The sequence below is a fragment of the Drosophila hydei genome, unplaced genomic scaffold, assembly GCF_003285905.1.
Source record: "Drosophila hydei strain 15085-1641.00,03,60 unplaced genomic scaffold, DhydRS2 tig00008114-arrow-pilon, whole genome shotgun sequence".
In the NCBI taxonomy this organism is placed as follows: domain Eukaryota; kingdom Metazoa; phylum Arthropoda; class Insecta; order Diptera; family Drosophilidae; genus Drosophila; species Drosophila hydei.
The window spans coordinates 4,328,223-4,345,570 of NW_022045827.1; the positions used below are offsets into that span (position 1 = coordinate 4,328,223).

General features: G+C 37.7%; 1 protein-coding gene across 3 annotated transcripts in view; it reads left to right on the forward strand.

Annotated features, from left to right (window-relative positions):
• Positions 1-17,348, forward strand: part of LOC111599494 — a 29,049-nt gene extending 11,701 nt beyond the window's left edge. For 2 of the 3 annotated variants that reach the window (XM_023315162.2, XM_023315161.2), the window contains exons 2-12: positions 1,908-2,597; positions 2,653-2,733; positions 2,789-2,902; positions 3,504-3,700; positions 3,773-3,893; positions 3,959-4,093; positions 4,235-4,414; positions 4,808-4,951; positions 6,267-6,853; positions 8,161-8,327; positions 17,234-17,348. In XM_023315162.2, coding sequence (XP_023170930.2) covers positions 2,196-2,597; positions 2,653-2,733; positions 2,789-2,902; positions 3,504-3,700; positions 3,773-3,893; positions 3,959-4,093; positions 4,235-4,414; positions 4,808-4,951; positions 6,267-6,853; positions 8,161-8,327; positions 17,234-17,304 — 2,199 coding nt within the window. In that variant the 5' untranslated portion in view covers positions 1,908-2,195 and the 3' untranslated portion in view covers positions 17,305-17,348. The remainder of the gene's footprint in view (positions 1-1,907; positions 2,598-2,652; positions 2,734-2,788; positions 2,903-3,503; positions 3,701-3,772; positions 3,894-3,958; positions 4,094-4,234; positions 4,415-4,807; positions 4,952-6,266; positions 6,854-8,160; positions 8,328-17,233) is intronic. The other variant, XM_023315163.2, reaches the window with a different exon arrangement.

Consider the following 17,348-nt stretch of genomic DNA (forward strand, 5'->3'; position numbering starts at 1 on the left):
TTTGAAGTAGCTGTACTGCAGTAGCTCATGAACCTCTCCTCCCCTTACGACAAGTATTTTGAAATATTTTTTAAAACCCTAAAAATTGAAGCTATTTTGATTAAAAATCATATTTATATTCAAAAGTCATCAGAACAATATTTTGGGATTCGTAATTCCCCATGCTGTTGTTCTCTATAATCAGGCAGTTGGCAATGACACGCCCATTGCCACTTGCCCCTACATTATTTACGCTATTACAATTTGGGCTGGACAAGTGCTGTTAGATATATATTTATATTCAAATGTAAAGTGTATACATACATATGTAATTGATTGATTTTTGCCATGCTCTTGAGCAGATAAGTGTAGACAATGTTGGACGCGTTGCCATAAAATATGTCAAGCAAATTTGATTTCCCTCTTTATTCTGCGCTATGCGACCAATCGTGAAAATATTGAAATGAGTTGAGTCTGGGATTAGCTGCCTTAATGCCGGACAAGTGCGTTGTCAATATTCAAATTGAAAACATTCCAGGCGACAGCCTCTTGAAAAGCAATGTATATATATATATATATATATTATTTCATTTTCTACTCTCGACATGTTGAGTTCGCTGTTCGCCGTAAGCATGATTGGAATTTTAATAAGTTTCTGTCATAAGATTTATTTTATTGCCAATCTTCTTCTATTTTTTTTGTTGAAAAAAAGGGGAAAGTTTTTGGCAGCGTGCCCAGCGGAAAGTATACAAGCTTATGGCACATATCATATGATGAGTTATGTGCTTGCCTGAGCATCACAATGTCCAGCCCCGAAATGTAGGCTACACAATATGTAAATGTGTAAATCTATATATATATATATATTTAGTTTTAGATGTACACAATGATAGAGCCGGAGCCACGCAACAACTGCCTTTTTTCAATAATATGCCTGCATATTTAGACCTACCCTTTTCGTGTCTACTGTCAGAGCTGCCGTTGTTTGATAAACAAAATAAATAGCTGCTGCCTAGCTAGACTTCCGATAGCAGAATTAGACTCAGCTGCTTTCTAATTTATCGCCGATTGTATGTCATACTTGAGCTGTCAAGTCGCATCACTGTTCAACTCCTCCGCATACTTGAGCGTAAACAGATGTATTTGATTTCTTGCCCAGGCAGCAATGCGAAAACTCATTTGCATAAGCAGGAGGGCTGCTGGGCACGTGGGCTGGCAGGCAGGTGGGCAGGTGGACAAAAAACAGAGAAGAATCATATACACACACACGTTTCCATTAAGTCATAAATAAATATGTACTGCCAGTCGCACGTGTGCAGATTTCTTTTTATGAATACACGCATGGCACAGCATATCGAATATCAAATGAATATATATATATATTATGTCACATGACTTTTGCGCGCTGTTGAATTTTAATGCCTGCAGGTGAAAGTTCAGAACTCAATTATGCATTAATCTGTTAAAAAAATTGTATTACATTCTAAGTTGATGTTAATCAATAAATATATTTAGATAAAAGTGAATATTAAAGTGTAAGAATCTACATAGTTGAAATATTTTTCTCGCCTCAATTCAATGATTCCTATCGAAGCAAGTTGATGGGAAAACATTGAATTGAAAGGCTGTCCACCCTCACAAGTAACGCCCTTATTGATGGCCCACGCACACATAGAGAAATCTGTGGCTTGATGAGTGCCAAGTGGCCCCAAAGGGATAATAGTGCTAGCCTAACGGATGTGATTTACTCAGTGCTTGCCTGCCAGAAAATCGCTCTCTCTCTCTCTCTGTGTGTGTGTATTTTTATGGGCCATGCGGCGTATGAGTAATGTGGCTCGATTGACCACAACGCTGACTTGTTGCCGCGTCAGCGAGTCATAAACTGCTTGCAGCCTTTTCTCACTGTCTGAATTTTTCGGTCTTTTCAGAGAGTGTAAAATTGCCCAACATGAAAAATTGCGCTCGACGCAAATGACATGTGATTCCGCCAGCACCTGACGAATTTAGCTACGTGCGTACGATAGAATTGCCTGAATTACGAATTGAAGCAGCGACAGCCTCGCAGGTGTACTGGGCGTGCTTGTGCATTAAATTCGCGCATCGCACAACCCGATTAACCAGCAAGAGCCAGAGCAGAAGCCCGAGCCCGAGCGAGAGCCAGAGTCCAGCAGCAAACACACATGACCGTGCTACGGGCGGCACCAAGAACGTGACACATGGCGATGTACTTTTATGCCAATAAGATATCGGCCATTGTCTGCGGCACGCGTTGCAAGCAAGCCGTGCTGCAAAAGTCGCGTGGGTCGCGGGATCGTGATAAGGATAAATGCCGGCGCCATCGGCAGCGTCATCGAAGCAGAAGACGCAGCAGCAGATGCCAGGAGAGCAGCTCTGACAGCGAGACGAGCGCCGATGATGCCTGCTGTGGACACGACCTGGACGCCGCTGCGCATCCGGATGTGGGAATTTTTCTGCTCAATACCAGCAACTCGAATGCGGAGGCCGCACAGCTCGGTCTCGAGCTGGGCTTCACCAACGAGGGCATGCGGCTGCGACGTCGACACAGCGCAGAGCAGCTAAATGCACACGATTTGGAGCTGGGCTTGCAGCACTACCAGGTGGCAATTGAAATTGATTCGAAATGAATTGATCCTGATTATGATTCATTTGCAGCTTGCAGCCAAAGATGATCCGGTTCAATATGATGTGCCCAAAAATACGCACAAGCGCAGCCAATGTGATATCAACTTTGAGGTACCTATTTAAAAATAAATTTATGGCTTGTGCATAAATTTGTGCTGATTTGCAGAGCTCTGTTTTGGGTTCCGGCGGCATCATGTATATAAATGGTAAAATTGTTTCCGGCCCACTTGACTCATTCCCCGAGGTGCTCAATCCCAAAAATGTCATGGATTTAGATAAGGTAAGAATTATGAATATGTATTTATAGCTTATATTCAATATTGAGATTTCAACTCTTGAGTTCCTATAGCAGATATTTATATATAGAGAGATACACGCATATATACAGAGTCCCATTAAAAAATGGTTTTAACATTTTTTAAGCGTTCATAATTATTTTGCTTTAAAACAAAAGTCGCCCAAACTTAAAGTTCAGTTGAAATCTAATTTCATGACAGAAGCTGAACGCTGAAAACAAAGAGCAGATAGTGCGCAGCACCGTAAACTAGTGAAAGAAAGATAAGAAAATAATTCAATAAACGAGCAGAAAGTGAGTGAGAATGAGAGAGGGAAAGCGAAGAGAGAGGCAGAGCTAGGGACAGAGGTAAGAGTCAGAACACATTGCTGTGAAAAGGAAATGGCAGCAAGAGCAAAAAATAATTAGTTCATTGCAAGGAAATTGAGTATGCACAGCCCTAGGAAACGGCAGTAAGCCCACACACTCAAGGCGATAACCAACAAATGAAGCTAATGGAATACTTTTCCCTCTCGCAGCTCAATTGTTGTGGCTGTGGGTCCTATTTGAGTTACGCTAATCTCGCACTTGTGTTTATCTTCTGCAGGAATTTCTGTTCTCATTTTTATTATCGTCACGTCTGTTTATGCGACCCCACGAGCTGCTCGGCAAGCTGTTGGCATCGGTGGCCGAGGGCAAGTGTTTGGAGACACTAGTTGCCCTGCTGGCCGAGTGGACGCAGAAGTTTCCATACGATTATCGTGACGAGCGCATGATGAATCATGTAAAACATATCGTTGCTAGGTGAGCAGGATTTAATTTGATTGTTACTATCGAGGAAATCTACTTAATGGATTACACCCACCGTGTTTGTAGATGTTCCAATTCACATTTAGAAGCCATAGTCTCCCAAGTACTAAGTGCCTTACTTCAACGTTTGACTGATTTAGAGCAGCACGAGGCCGATCTACGTGCCTGCCAGACCAACAGTGACAAGGTGAGCTGAGCTGACCCTCATATTAACAGTTAACATTACAAATTTACTGCTGCACTTTACGCCAGGTCGTTGCACCAATCAACTGCCCAACGGCCACTCAATATGCACAAATATTGTGCCGACTGGAAAAGAAACTGGCCAAGCACATTGGACCGGAGGAGTTTGTCCAGTGCAGCAGCATGGTGCTATTGGACAAGCAGGTAAGAGAAGCTGAGATAAGTTACTAAAAATTATATCTCAAAATTGAATATTTGTGCAAGTTGTGAAATGCCCAAAGCTTACTACTTAGCCTGGTCTACAAGCATATTAATTACATTAACATAATCACACACCTTCACTAGCAAGCCTCATTAACACAACAAATCGTCGGGTCGTGTTGGTTTTTGCAGAAAAAATGGGACCAACCAATATCGTCGGGTGGACCACCGGGTGCCCAGGATCCGAAGAAGACCTGCAATCTGGAAACGTATCTGGACTGGTCGGCACGTCTACGTCTGTTTGTCTGCAATGAGATACTGCAGGTGAGGTAGCTTATAGACATCTCTCTCTACTAGGAGTCGGCCAAGTTAACATATTCGTAACGAATGGGCGCCTGCCGACCCTGCCGGCCCTGTCGACCCTGCGGATTGAATTAAAATCCCATGCGCTGTCAAATATGCACAACGACCGACATACGTGTCCCTTGATGGACCGACGCATGTGCCGCATCTGTGTGCATAGTCGAGCAGGACGAGGCTGGCATATAATTTATGCCGCTCGTAACTTTCCCATCGACAGTTTGTCAGTTGGCCGTGTAAGTGACTCGTTAAAGTTTTAGTGAAGTCACGTGGTCTGCATATGCTATTGTCATGCCATCCATGTCCAACCAGCCAAAACTTTCCTAAACAAACAATATCTGACAACTTGATTTTCAGTGCACCGGAATTGAGGACCGCAGCCGAACGGTTGAGCTCTGGAGCGGCGTCGCCCAGTACTGTCTGCTCGTCGGCAATTACAATAGCGCCACGGCCATCTTGGAGTCCCTTGAGTCACCTGCTATAGCAAGACTTAAAATAACGGTGAGTGTCCAAATTGTTTATTTTTATGTTGCCTTTTCACTAGTTCAACTTACGGTGAAAGTAGAATTTACTTAGCAAAAACTTAGAATTTCAATTTAAATTTCTAAAAATACGAGATGTTAGATCAATCTTCAAATATTAGGAATGACTTCCTAAAGAAAGAAACTATCTGCCTAAGCTAAGCTTCTCTTTAAGAATTCAAAAATTAATAACAAATTTCAATCAAGCATTTTTTTATTTGCTTTTGTTAAGCTTGCCAAGGCAAAAACCAAATAAATATGAAAAGAATAAATTTTGACCACGCCCACGCAACCGCATTTGCATCAGCCCAGGTTGCTTTGGCACATTTTTCATCAAAATTACATATTTCTCTAGTTTTTTTTTATTTTATTTCCTATTTACTTGGCAGGTCGCCCGCAAATGCTTCAATTGCGGCTGGGCGTTCACTAAATGAAGCCAGTTTTCATAACAATTTTTGTAATTAGTTAATGGATCTGCCCTAGCTGTGCGCGCCTTTAACACTCTTCTCTCTTAACAAAAATTCAGTTGCCTCAGCTTTAGATACTTTAAATGCCATTTTCATTGTATTCATTATACAATTCAGGTTGAGAATTCTTTTCATTTAACTTCCACTCGCCCCTTCCCCCTTTTTTTTTGGGTTTGTCTGCGTGAAAAGAGTAAATTGCACAATGCACAAAGGACGCACAAAAAAACGAATGGTTGAAAAAAAATATTAAACCGAATTGCATAAATTCACAGACCTATGGAAGAAGTTGTGCAACGGCGCGAAGCTGCGTTTGCATTGTATGGCTTTATTTTTTATATATTTTCTGCAGGCTAGTGAAATGTTTATGACTAGGAATACAGCATAACGATAACCATAAATATGTCAGCGTAGAACATAAAAATTATTCAAAACTTTAAGTCGTTTACTAAAGTCGAACGCACATGGCATACAAATGTAATGATTGAAGTTGAAGTTTAGATTTGTTGTAATTATTGTCCCATTTAAGAATATCCAAATTAAAATCTTATCTAAAGCCAAATGTCGCACCATAAAATGCGATAGAAAGCTTAAGCGCAAATTACAGACATAAACGCGGCGCACAAACAAAATCATAAACTTTTACAGCGCCCCGAAACAAGGCACGAATAACACAAATAAAACGAATTAAAGATATTTTCCATTTGGATGAAGCACAACAAGTACACACACGCACACATGTTCACACATATATATATATAGAGTGACAGAGAGTATGTGGGAGTGTAGGAAATTCTGTTCATTTATGTACGTATTTCCATTTTATTACAGTGGAGCAAATTGCAAGTGACATGTCAACAATTGGATTGCATGCAACGGCATGCCGAAGGACACGGGCATTTATGGCAGAAGCAGGCAATCGTTCTAAATGAGCAGCAGCAAAGTCTAAAGACTGATAAGCAGCCTAGGGCCGCATCATCATCAACAGCATCATCAGCATCGATAACGAAAAACTCATCGTCAACATCATCTGCAACAGCAGTAGAAGTAGCAGTAGCAGTAGCAGCAGCAGCAGCAGCAACAACAATAAACTCCTCCACCTCCACGTCATCCGGTGCTCTAGAAGATTTGGTTGAGCAGCCATCGACATCGACAAGTGCCAGTGGGCAGCCAGTTGGCATAACAGGCATTTCCGGTTTCAATGCAATGCCAGCGTCATTGGAGAAGGCAACGCTAGAGGTGCCTTCGACTGGCAGCAGCAATGTGGAAGCAGCCACAGCCACAGCCGCAGTAACGCCAACACCAACAGCAACAACAACACCAACTATTTGTGGCAAGCCCAATGATTGGGTTGTTATTCCAGTGTTTGCGGATATTGTTAAATTGGCGCTGGCCGAACGGGAAAACTGTTTGCAATGGTGAGTTTTCGCCTCCATTTTTTTCAACCAATTCACTTTACCTGTGCCATTTGATTGAAAAAGTCTACGAAAAATATAAATAAATAAATTCTCTTTGCATGATTAATATTGCGTTTACGTCATGGTGCCTGCACAAATTTTGACTGATTCTATGTTTGGCACGCGTTTGTCTCTCTGTGTGTATTTTATTTAATTAACCACAAAGTGTCAAAATAAACAACAAACATTTGAAACATTTGCAAGTGTAAATGACATGGCTAAAATCATGTTCAACCATATCAAGTATACGCCCATATCCTCTGCGCGCTTCAATTATTCATTGTTATTCAAGCATTAAAAATTAACGAATAGCGCATTGTCATATGCCATATGAGAGGCCAAACATGAAAAATGCTAAAAAAAATTTAGGTTTGTTGCATGAAAACATAAAATAATACAAAAACTTGGGTTGAAGCTTGATAAACTTGTAAATATTATAAAGCCTCATATGCAGAACAAACCATGCAATACATAGCAGGTTGAGTTTAATATATTGTTGAAATAACATAGTTAATTTTTCATAATTTGGCAACACATTGAATCGCCGTATGTTAACTATGTGCCTTTACGCAATACTAATAAAATTTTCGGATACTTCTTTATTCAATTCAAATAAAGATACGATATAATCCCTTTCAGAATTAGCCAGGTTAACATAAAGAGATGCAAAGGTGCTCTAAAGGGGTTCAAAAAGGAGGCTTGCTCAAACTTTTCAAATCAGAATTAAATATAATTTTTTTTAAATAATTTGTATGCATTCAACAAGAGTTTTACATTGAAAATTAAAATTAAATTAAAATTCTAACTGCTGAATGTTATCAAAAACATTGAACTCATCCATAAGTTCCAATCAAAATCTCTCCTATTATCTTATAATTCACTTTTATATAGCTCATTGAGTTATCTAGAAACCCCTATAAACAACTGCCACTTCGCTCTTAAGCTCATATCTCAAATCATGTGTTCAACAATTCACAGTGCTGCAAAGCATTTGAAAGCAATTGATGTGCGGCCATAAATCGGGCAGTGGAAACGCTAATCAAACCCACAATTACCGAGCAGTCGCTGATTTTAATAGCACTCTGCATAGACGAGTGAAATATGCATTAAATGCCAGCTTTGGCATATTTTATCGGCCAGGCACACACATTATACATATGCATGCGCAACCCCCACCCGCCCATCTTGATACATATATATACCGCTAACAGTTTTGCATACTATAGTAGCCAATGTGCTTTTTGCCCGCTCTCTTTTGCGTGTTGCAGCTTACCAAATGGCCACATCAATGTGATTGCCTTCGATCGAATGGCGGCCATTGTCGGCGCCTTTACCAAGCACATGCAGGCGATGAAATCGACACAGGCGCCATCTAGCGGCGAGTACGAGCACTTCTGCACCCACATGCAGCGAACTACAAAACTTAGCGAAGCGGGTAAGTAATATTGTAAATCAAACCTTGCACTAGGCAACACTTGCCTCTACTTTTCTATTTTTTATTTACTTATTCTTTGCACTTTCCACGTACTTTATCGCATTTTTCACATTTTCCACTGGCTCAAGTCGGCATTTTAGTTTGTTTGGTGGAAACTTTAAGTGCACCGCGGCCAACTGGCAATGACTTCAAGTGGCCCGGAAAAGTGCCTCCATGAATGAGCATATGTGTGTGTGTAGGTAAGGGGAATGGGTGTATGTGTATGTGTGTGTGTAGGTAAGGGGAATGGGTGTATGTGTATGTGTGTGTGTGTGTGTGTGTATTCGTGCTACTTACATTTTTTAAATGTAAAACTAAATGCGCTGCAGCTGGCCGAGTGCACATTGAGCGAGGCAATTAAAATGTAAGAGAGAGAGGGAGAGAGTGACTAAAGCTCGCAAATGCTTGGCGCGTGAGAAATTGAAAATTATATGAAATTACTCGCACGACTAATCGCATTCATACAAATTATTTGATTACAATTTACATAATTATAACTGAAAACGTTTAATTATTTCAGTTAAGTTAAATTGAGTCTAGCATTTCATTAGAAATACTTATATTTAGCAGAAATTTTATATATATTTGGGGTGGCTATAATTCGGCTGCATTTCAAGCATCATTTTACTTTCTTTTCTTTTTTTTACATTCAGTTCATTTGTTGCAGCTTATTCTGTCACTAATGAGTTGGCCCGTTTGACAGTATATATATATATAAATATCTTTAATTTTAGACTTAATTACTTTTATTTCTATTTTATGAAAATTTATCTGATTCCCCGACAGCCCAGTAATCTCTTCAGCCTTCGGCTCTAGTTGCAAGATTCTTTGGATACCCTTATCTATATCTCCCTATGTAGCACTGAGTTTCTCACAGCCAGTTAACTTCAGTCCGCGCCACAGAGCTACATAAAGGTATTCCATTTTGGAAGGTTGGAACGACTATATCCTAATAGATGGCGACTTTGCTGCTATACGTCAATTTGCTTGAGGCTCTCAGCTTCCATCCTGCAATTTTAATTAGCCTTTGCAGATTGTGATCCTCTGGCTCATATGCGCTCTTTGTGAATAAAACGCATCAAGTTGCAATTTTATGCTGTCCCCTCTCTTCCGACTGAGCCTCTCCCGCATCGCCTTTCAGCTAATTACATCTTCAGTTCATTTTCCATTGCTCCACAGTCTTTCGCTATCAAACCTCCCACCATTGCTCTATCGTGCTTCCTCAATCTTTACATGTTCGTGTCACGAGCACATCTCTAAGTGCAATTGCATTCGTAAATTCATTTCTTTCGGCTACTTAGTGCAAGTGGCTAAAAACTATTATAATTAATGCCTGGCAAGGGGCAGATGCATTTTCAAGCTCTTTAAGCTTGCGGAGAGTTGTGGCAAAACCATTATACAATCCTGGGCAAGCAATTTCTATCCCTCGGGAGCAGTGGCACAGCAATTTGTTGCTAATTAATTTGAATGAATAACCGCAATAAAATGCCAGAAATAAACTTTATGACCACAAAAGGGTTCAGTTATTTACAACTCTAGCTCTCCCAGCATAGCCCCTGCCTCGAACATTTCTTTCTTTATGTTTTAACAACAATTCATTTTCGCCTCGTTACGCTGAAAACGAATTTTCAGCAAAAGCTTTTATTTAATGTGTATTTAGCTAAGCAGCTTATGAATTTATGGCTCCCAAACTAAATATATAATTTAACTGTTCCCACTGTGTTGGCAACAGGAAATTAATGAATTAGTTGAGGATAAAGATATCAATTAATGTCCCTCCTGCACTTAAAGCCTTATGCACAATACATAAGCACATGGAAGTCCTTTGAGTTCATGCGGCAGGACATGGGCAACAACAACAGCCATAGGCAGTGACACCACGTGCACTGCAGCCTAGGCGTAAGAAAAAAGTTTTTAAATCCTTCTTTCAGCTGTCAGCATGCCCAGCACGTTAAGATATTTTTCACGGCTTGTGCACACACACAGACACCCATAGACACACACGCTCGTACACACAGAGAAACAAGCACAAACAGGTCGTTGCAAGACGACATCAAAAGTGAGAGAGAAAAAAGGAAGAAATAGACCCATAGTGCTGAAATGAAAGGTCCATATAGACCGAACTCATTATAAACCCAGGAAGCGTAAGATACTTTGAAGGCTTTTGCCGCAGGCGACAAACAACAAAGTCGTTCACAAAATAAAAAAAACAGCAAAAAAATGAAGTTGTCTTCGTTGCAAAAACGCATCCTGCCAGCGTCAAGCAAAAGAATGAAAAGTTATGGCTCAGTTTGGAATTTTCCCGTGTTTTTTTTCCCGCTCTCTCATTTTCTTCAAACAGCGAAGCCTCAGCTGCAACTCAGACTTAACATGTCGCCCAAAAGTTTATTAAACGCTTGATGTGCAGCTTAATGTGAGGTGAATGCAATTTATGAACTTATTTCAGTTCATGGTCCAACTACGCGAAGATATAAAACTTTGCCAAAACAGTTGAACAATGTGCCTCAAATAATAATAAGAAAAAAGTAAAGCAAAGTATTTATAAGCTGTTATAGCAAAGCTTATTTCAAGCGATTGCCTTGCTTTGAGTTGATGCAGAATTCAAAATAAATAAATGTTGATTTCTTTTTGGGAAAAGCAGTTTGTGAAAACAGCTTGAACAGCAAGTCAAACAGCTCTGTGGCGCGGGGTTGCACTAGAGACCGTGCTGTACGCTCGAGAATATTATAAGATTGGGATTTATATATAAAAAGTAAGCGAAATGCATGTATATTCTACGAGAACCAATGTGAATCAATCAATCTAATGAATCATTGCTTTTTATGAACTGAAGACTCTAGGTCTAGAGTTTAGATTTGTATAGATTTCATATTTGAAAACTAACTTGAAATATTATAAATGCAATGCAATGCAATGCAAAATTTCTTGACTGTAAATTTTAGTAAGAAATATCTTTAAGAGAAATATATCTTAAAAAGAAATGGAATAAAAATAGATTTTTTTAATTAAAAATACGAAACCTATTTTTTATCTAAAATGATTTATTATATTATAATTATTTATCTATTTTTTTCCTGTACTCAAAGCTCTGCAAAAACTTTGATGCTGTCTTTGTCCGCTCAATCGTAGCATAGCTTCAGCTTTTGAGCGTCTCTTTAGTTTCGGTCAAATGGAAAAGTCACAGGAAATCCGTTCTGGGGATTGCGGTAGATGCAGCATCATGAGTGCTTCGTTTCTGGACATCAAATTTGATACAGATTCTTGGCTCCATTTTTGAGAATAGACAAAAATCGAAGAAGAACCAAAAACTGAAACAGAAACTGAAACTCTATGCTAAGAAGAGAAACATAAACACCAACATAACAGCATAAAAATCAAAAATCCATGTAAAAGCATACTCAATACACCTGCATCAAAAATCAAATATCGCACAACTTTTAGAACACACCTCGTCTACTGCATATACCATATTTATACATTATGTTCAGCTAAAAGAAGCTAGCTTTAAAGCAATTTTTTCCTTTGTGTTGGCGCTGTTTTTGTCGCTCACAGAGCCATTTATTTTGTGATAGTTAGTTTTTTGCTTAGTCCAGCTAGCAGAGGAACTTCTAAATCAGTTTCGTGCGAGCCACAAAATCCAAAAGTGTCCTTTAACTTGAAAGTTGCGCCAAATACTTGAAGTCAACGTCAGCAACGTGAAATGCAAAAGGCGTCTTAAAAACTTTCCTGTCACGTTTAGTGCGAGTTTTTTTTTTTGCTGCTGCTGATGCTGCTGCAGCTCGCTATAAATAAATATTTTTCCAGTCAAGTCATTTTCGTTGTTATCTAAGTAATTTGCACAGCTCTGGAATTTGGAAAATGCACTTTAGCTTCAAGGATTTGCCTTGGCATTATTGACAAGCCGTAAGTGGCTGAAGGTAGCCAGCCAAGTGCATACTGCGAGGCAGCCGCAAAACTCGAGGCATTTTATTATGCTTTATTAACATTTTTTTTCCAGTTTTCTGCTGCAACGAATTTGATTGCAATAAGCAACTCACTGAGATGAGGTAAAAGAGCAGAGCAGAAAAAGAATTTTTATGAAAAATTGTAAGGAATCGTTTGGGTTTTAAAGTGAGTTTAAAGTTGAGATTTTAGGGGAAGCTGAGATTTGGAAAGGATTGCCTTTTGTATTCGATAGTAGGAGATTTGACAGTTGTCTCAAAAAGAAATCGAGTTAATGGAACAAATGCCTGACAGCTCTGATTTAGCGCCTAAAAATATTTTTTTATATTATGATTTATGTCAATTAATAGAAGAAAAAGCCTTAAGACAGCTCATTTAAGAAGTCTACACCTCTGCGTGATAAAAGTGCATTTAAAATTGGTTCAAGCGACTGCAGAAGTGAATTGGTTTCCACCCAGAATATTCTAAAAAACAAAAAATCCAACTTTCATTAATATTTTACTGTATTTTGATTATTGGATTTTCAATATAAAAAATAGGCCAAAATTGCTACCAAAGCACTATTATTCCCAGCTTCTTTTCATATAGATTCATTTTCCGTAGCGCTTCTTTTATTCTTTGTTTTTTTGCTGTGTTTTAAGCGGATTACTTGAAGTTTTTGCCACTCATATTCTACAAAGCTTACCTGGCTTGCACACATAATCCTAGCAGCAGCTGAGTAGAGAATTATATACAGTTTTTTCCGATTATTAATAAGTTCCAGCTCATTTTACCTGGCGTCAGTAGCAAGAAATTTAAATTGCAGATATAAGAAAAGTATGAAAACCCATTTAGTGTATGAAGAATGCAAATGAAAACTATTAGAAATTTAAATTCCATTTAAATATAGTAATTACAAAGAATGCATATTCAATGTGTTCACATTTTATTTTTATACTTAATTGCCTTCGTGTAAACAACGAAAACTTTGTCTGTGTCATGTTGTGCGCTTACAAATTTAATTACTGTCTTCAGAAAATATATATTTGGGCCACAATTTAAGGAAGAAGAAGCGTGTACATCAGTTTGCAGCCTGGCCCAAAAAAATCCTCAGCTGCCACATGAAAGCAATCTAGAGGCTTCCTTTGGTCAGACCCATGCCATGCTGCTGGCTGTAAGCCTGTCTGTTGTAACAACTGTCAGTCTGAAGGGCGTTAACGTCGGACGTGCCAGCACATATCCTGCTCACACACACACACACATACACAACAGCACACCTACATTGCTTAATGTCAACCAGCCTTTGGCAGCCTTAAGGTTATCCTGGGACAGAAGCCCATGCCAGCACAAGGTCTGTGAAAACTAAATGAATTCAGCAAATACCAAAGCTGAACAAAATGAATCAGCAAAACGTTGAGCGGGCGAGAAAAATGAATAATGTGTATTTGCTTTAACAGCGCCAAGGAATTTCAAATTGAAATATTCAAGTATTGTAGCTGCACTTACGAAATGCTCAACCAGTATGCCTGTGTTGGCCTTGTTAAGTGCTCAAAATTTAATGCCAATTTGTATGACAATTTTATGCGCACACATAAAATGTGATGCCAGAGGCCATTTAACACTCGGCCGGAAAGGTCAGCAGACAGAGCTTGGCCACGTTGAATTTTCATTACAATCATCCCAATCAATTGTTAGCCAAATATGAAAGACATTATTCATGCAGCATACAAAAGCCACAGACCAACCAACCAACCAGCCAGCAACAAATTGCCTGCTCGGACACCAAAAAGGAGCCCAGAACAGAAAACTCGATTCAAGTTAAATTCAACTAATTTATACAGTTCTATGTGGCAATGTGTGTGTGTGAGTGTAAGTGTTGTGTGTGTGTGTGTTATATCATTAGATAGCAAGGTCTAAAGCGAGGTGTAAGTAGTGTTAGGTGTGGATGTATGTGCAGGTGTAGGTGCATAAGTATAGGTATGTCTGCAGGTGCAAACGTATGTTTATATGTATTTCTAGATGTACCTCTATAAGTATGTGTGAATGTATGTTGGGTATATGTATGCTATACATATATATGTCTATGTATGGATGCATGTATAAATATATGTGTATATACATGTATATGTATACACTTGTTAATATGGATATGTATGTATATGTATATGTATATGTATATGTATATGTATATGTATATGTATATGTATATGTATATGTATATGTATATGTATATGTATATGTATATGTATATGTATATGTATATGTATATGTATATGTATATGTATATGTATATGTATATGTATATGTATATGTATATGTATATGTATATGTATATGTATATGTATATGTATATGTAATATGTATATGTATATGTATATGTATATGTATATGTATATGTATATGTATATGTATATGTATATGTATATGTATATGTATATGTATATGTATATGTATATGTATATGTATATGTATATGTATATGTATATGTATATGTATATGTATATGTATATGTATATGTATATGTATATGTATATGTATATGTATATGTATATGTATATGTATATGTATATGTATATGTATATGTATATGTATATGTATATGTATATGTATATGTATATGTATATGTATATGTATATGTATATGTATATGTATATGTATATGTATATGTATATGTATATGTATATGTATATGTATATGTATATGTATATGTATATGTATATGTATATGTATATGTATATGTATATGTATATGTATATGTATATGTATATGTATATGTATATGTATATGTATATGTATATGTATATGTATATGTATATGTATATGTATATGTATATGTATATGTATATGTATATGTATATGTATATGTATATGTATATGTATATGTATATGTATATGTATATGTATATGTATATGTATATGTATATGTATATGTATATGTATATGTATATGTATATGTATATGTATATGTATATGTATATGTATATGTATATGTATATGGATATGTATATGTATATGTATATGTATATGTATATGTATATGTATATGTATATGTATATGTATATGTATATGTATATGTATATGTATATGTATATGTATATGTATATGTATATGTATATGTGTATCATGAGACATTCAACTATCTATATATACATACATACATTCACGTATGTATACATGTATGCGTATCCGCATATACACATTCACATACACATACATGCATCTCTATATGTATGTGTGTACATATAATTATAAGTATGTGAATCAATGTATGTCATTCACGCATGTCAATATGTACATACCTATGAATGCCCACTTGTATAGATACACGTACACATGCATGCATCTGTATGTGTGTATATATGATTAGAAGTATGTGTAAATGTATGTGTATATACACAAGTATACGCATGTTTAGTTACCTATGCCTATGCCTATGAGTCTGTCTTTGACTCATGCTAATTAATCTGTTATTTATGATAAGCTTTAGCTAGGATCTGGGTAATTAAGTAAGTTATCTGAGAGAGCTCAAATATAGTTAGCTATAACGCCTAAGCTTCAATTAATATATGTAAAATAAATGAAGAGCAGCTTCAAAGAAAACAGTGGCAGCCTTTGCCTGCATTAAAGCAATCAAGGAATTAACACTTTATTTATGCAAATTTATGTCATAAAATTGGGCTGAATGCAGCAGAATATTTGCTTCGCAATCAGTTGCTATCGCAAGTCATTGGCCAGCCAATCAGTAGCAACAATTCTTAATCAAAAATGGTTTCAATTTATTTGAATCTGTAGTGCAATCAGGCTGTGGCCTGCACTAGCAGCTAGCTGAGACAGCTGCTGCCAAAAACCTGAACACAAAAAAATGTGTTACTTTTTGTTCGACTTGCTGTTGACCAGGCCAAGAGCTGAGAGCCGCTTGTTAGGCCCAACACTCAAAATATTCGTCAAGAGCACACACAGGCTGTGGCCGTGTGTGTACAATGTGCAAAAAGCAGAGCGGCAATACAAAACGCTTCACAAATCCTCAACGCACGCAGGAGGTGCACAAATATTTACCCACACGACTCTATTAAAACTGAACAAGGAAAAAGTAGTAGATAGCATAACCAACGCTTTAATCCCTTCACAAACAAGGGCAACCCTTTTTTCTCTCACTCTCTTAAACTCTTCTTTTTTTTTGTTGTATTGTTCGTAGCATGTGCGTTGCTCCAGCATACTAAAATGCGGGCTCAAATCGTATAGAGCAAGTGGGGGCGGGAGGGGCTCTTTGGCATTCTGTGGCAAGTCAAGAACACATCTGTTGACCAACGCTGACCAACAAGCAGGCAGGCGCTTTGCATCATTCTAGAATTTTAATGGTCTCATGGTGTGAATTGGACATGGCTGCCACATTTTGCCGCACTCAGCACACACATACACACACACACACACACTCGACTCACTCAACACTACACACAACGCACTCGAGGCACATATCTTTCAATCTTTCATCGTTTTCTTTTTATTTTTGGCCCGTCGCCAGTTTGTTGTAACTTTATTAAACCATGTTTTTTCCATTCTTTTGTTTTACTATTAAAATGTTACAAGCCCGGTTTCTTTGGCCACACTTGACCACAAGTCAACAAGGCAGAGGACGGCCCAAACTAAGCACGGGTCAAGCAGCGCATGTTGGCCGTTTACTAAAACTAAATACATATATTTGGGACGATTAGACAAGCTCTGGAGTGTATATGAAATTACTTTGTATACCTTGCAAAAGATATATAGAGGGAAAGGGGTTGTTTGAGTTTTAATAAGGCGAAGAGTCATATTAATTTATCACAACAATTTTATATTTTATTTTTAAAGGCAAAGCAAATGTTTATTTAGTATTTATTTTATCCATTATCTTTTATTTGTCTTATACAACTAATTTCCATTTTTTCTTCCCTTGTTTTTCCTTGCAGAACTCATGATGGCTTCATTCGATTGCGAAGAACCGAACAATGCTGAGAAGCTAATGTATGATTTGAATTAATTTCGAAAGAAAACAAAACTGAATAATTAAAAATAATAATAATA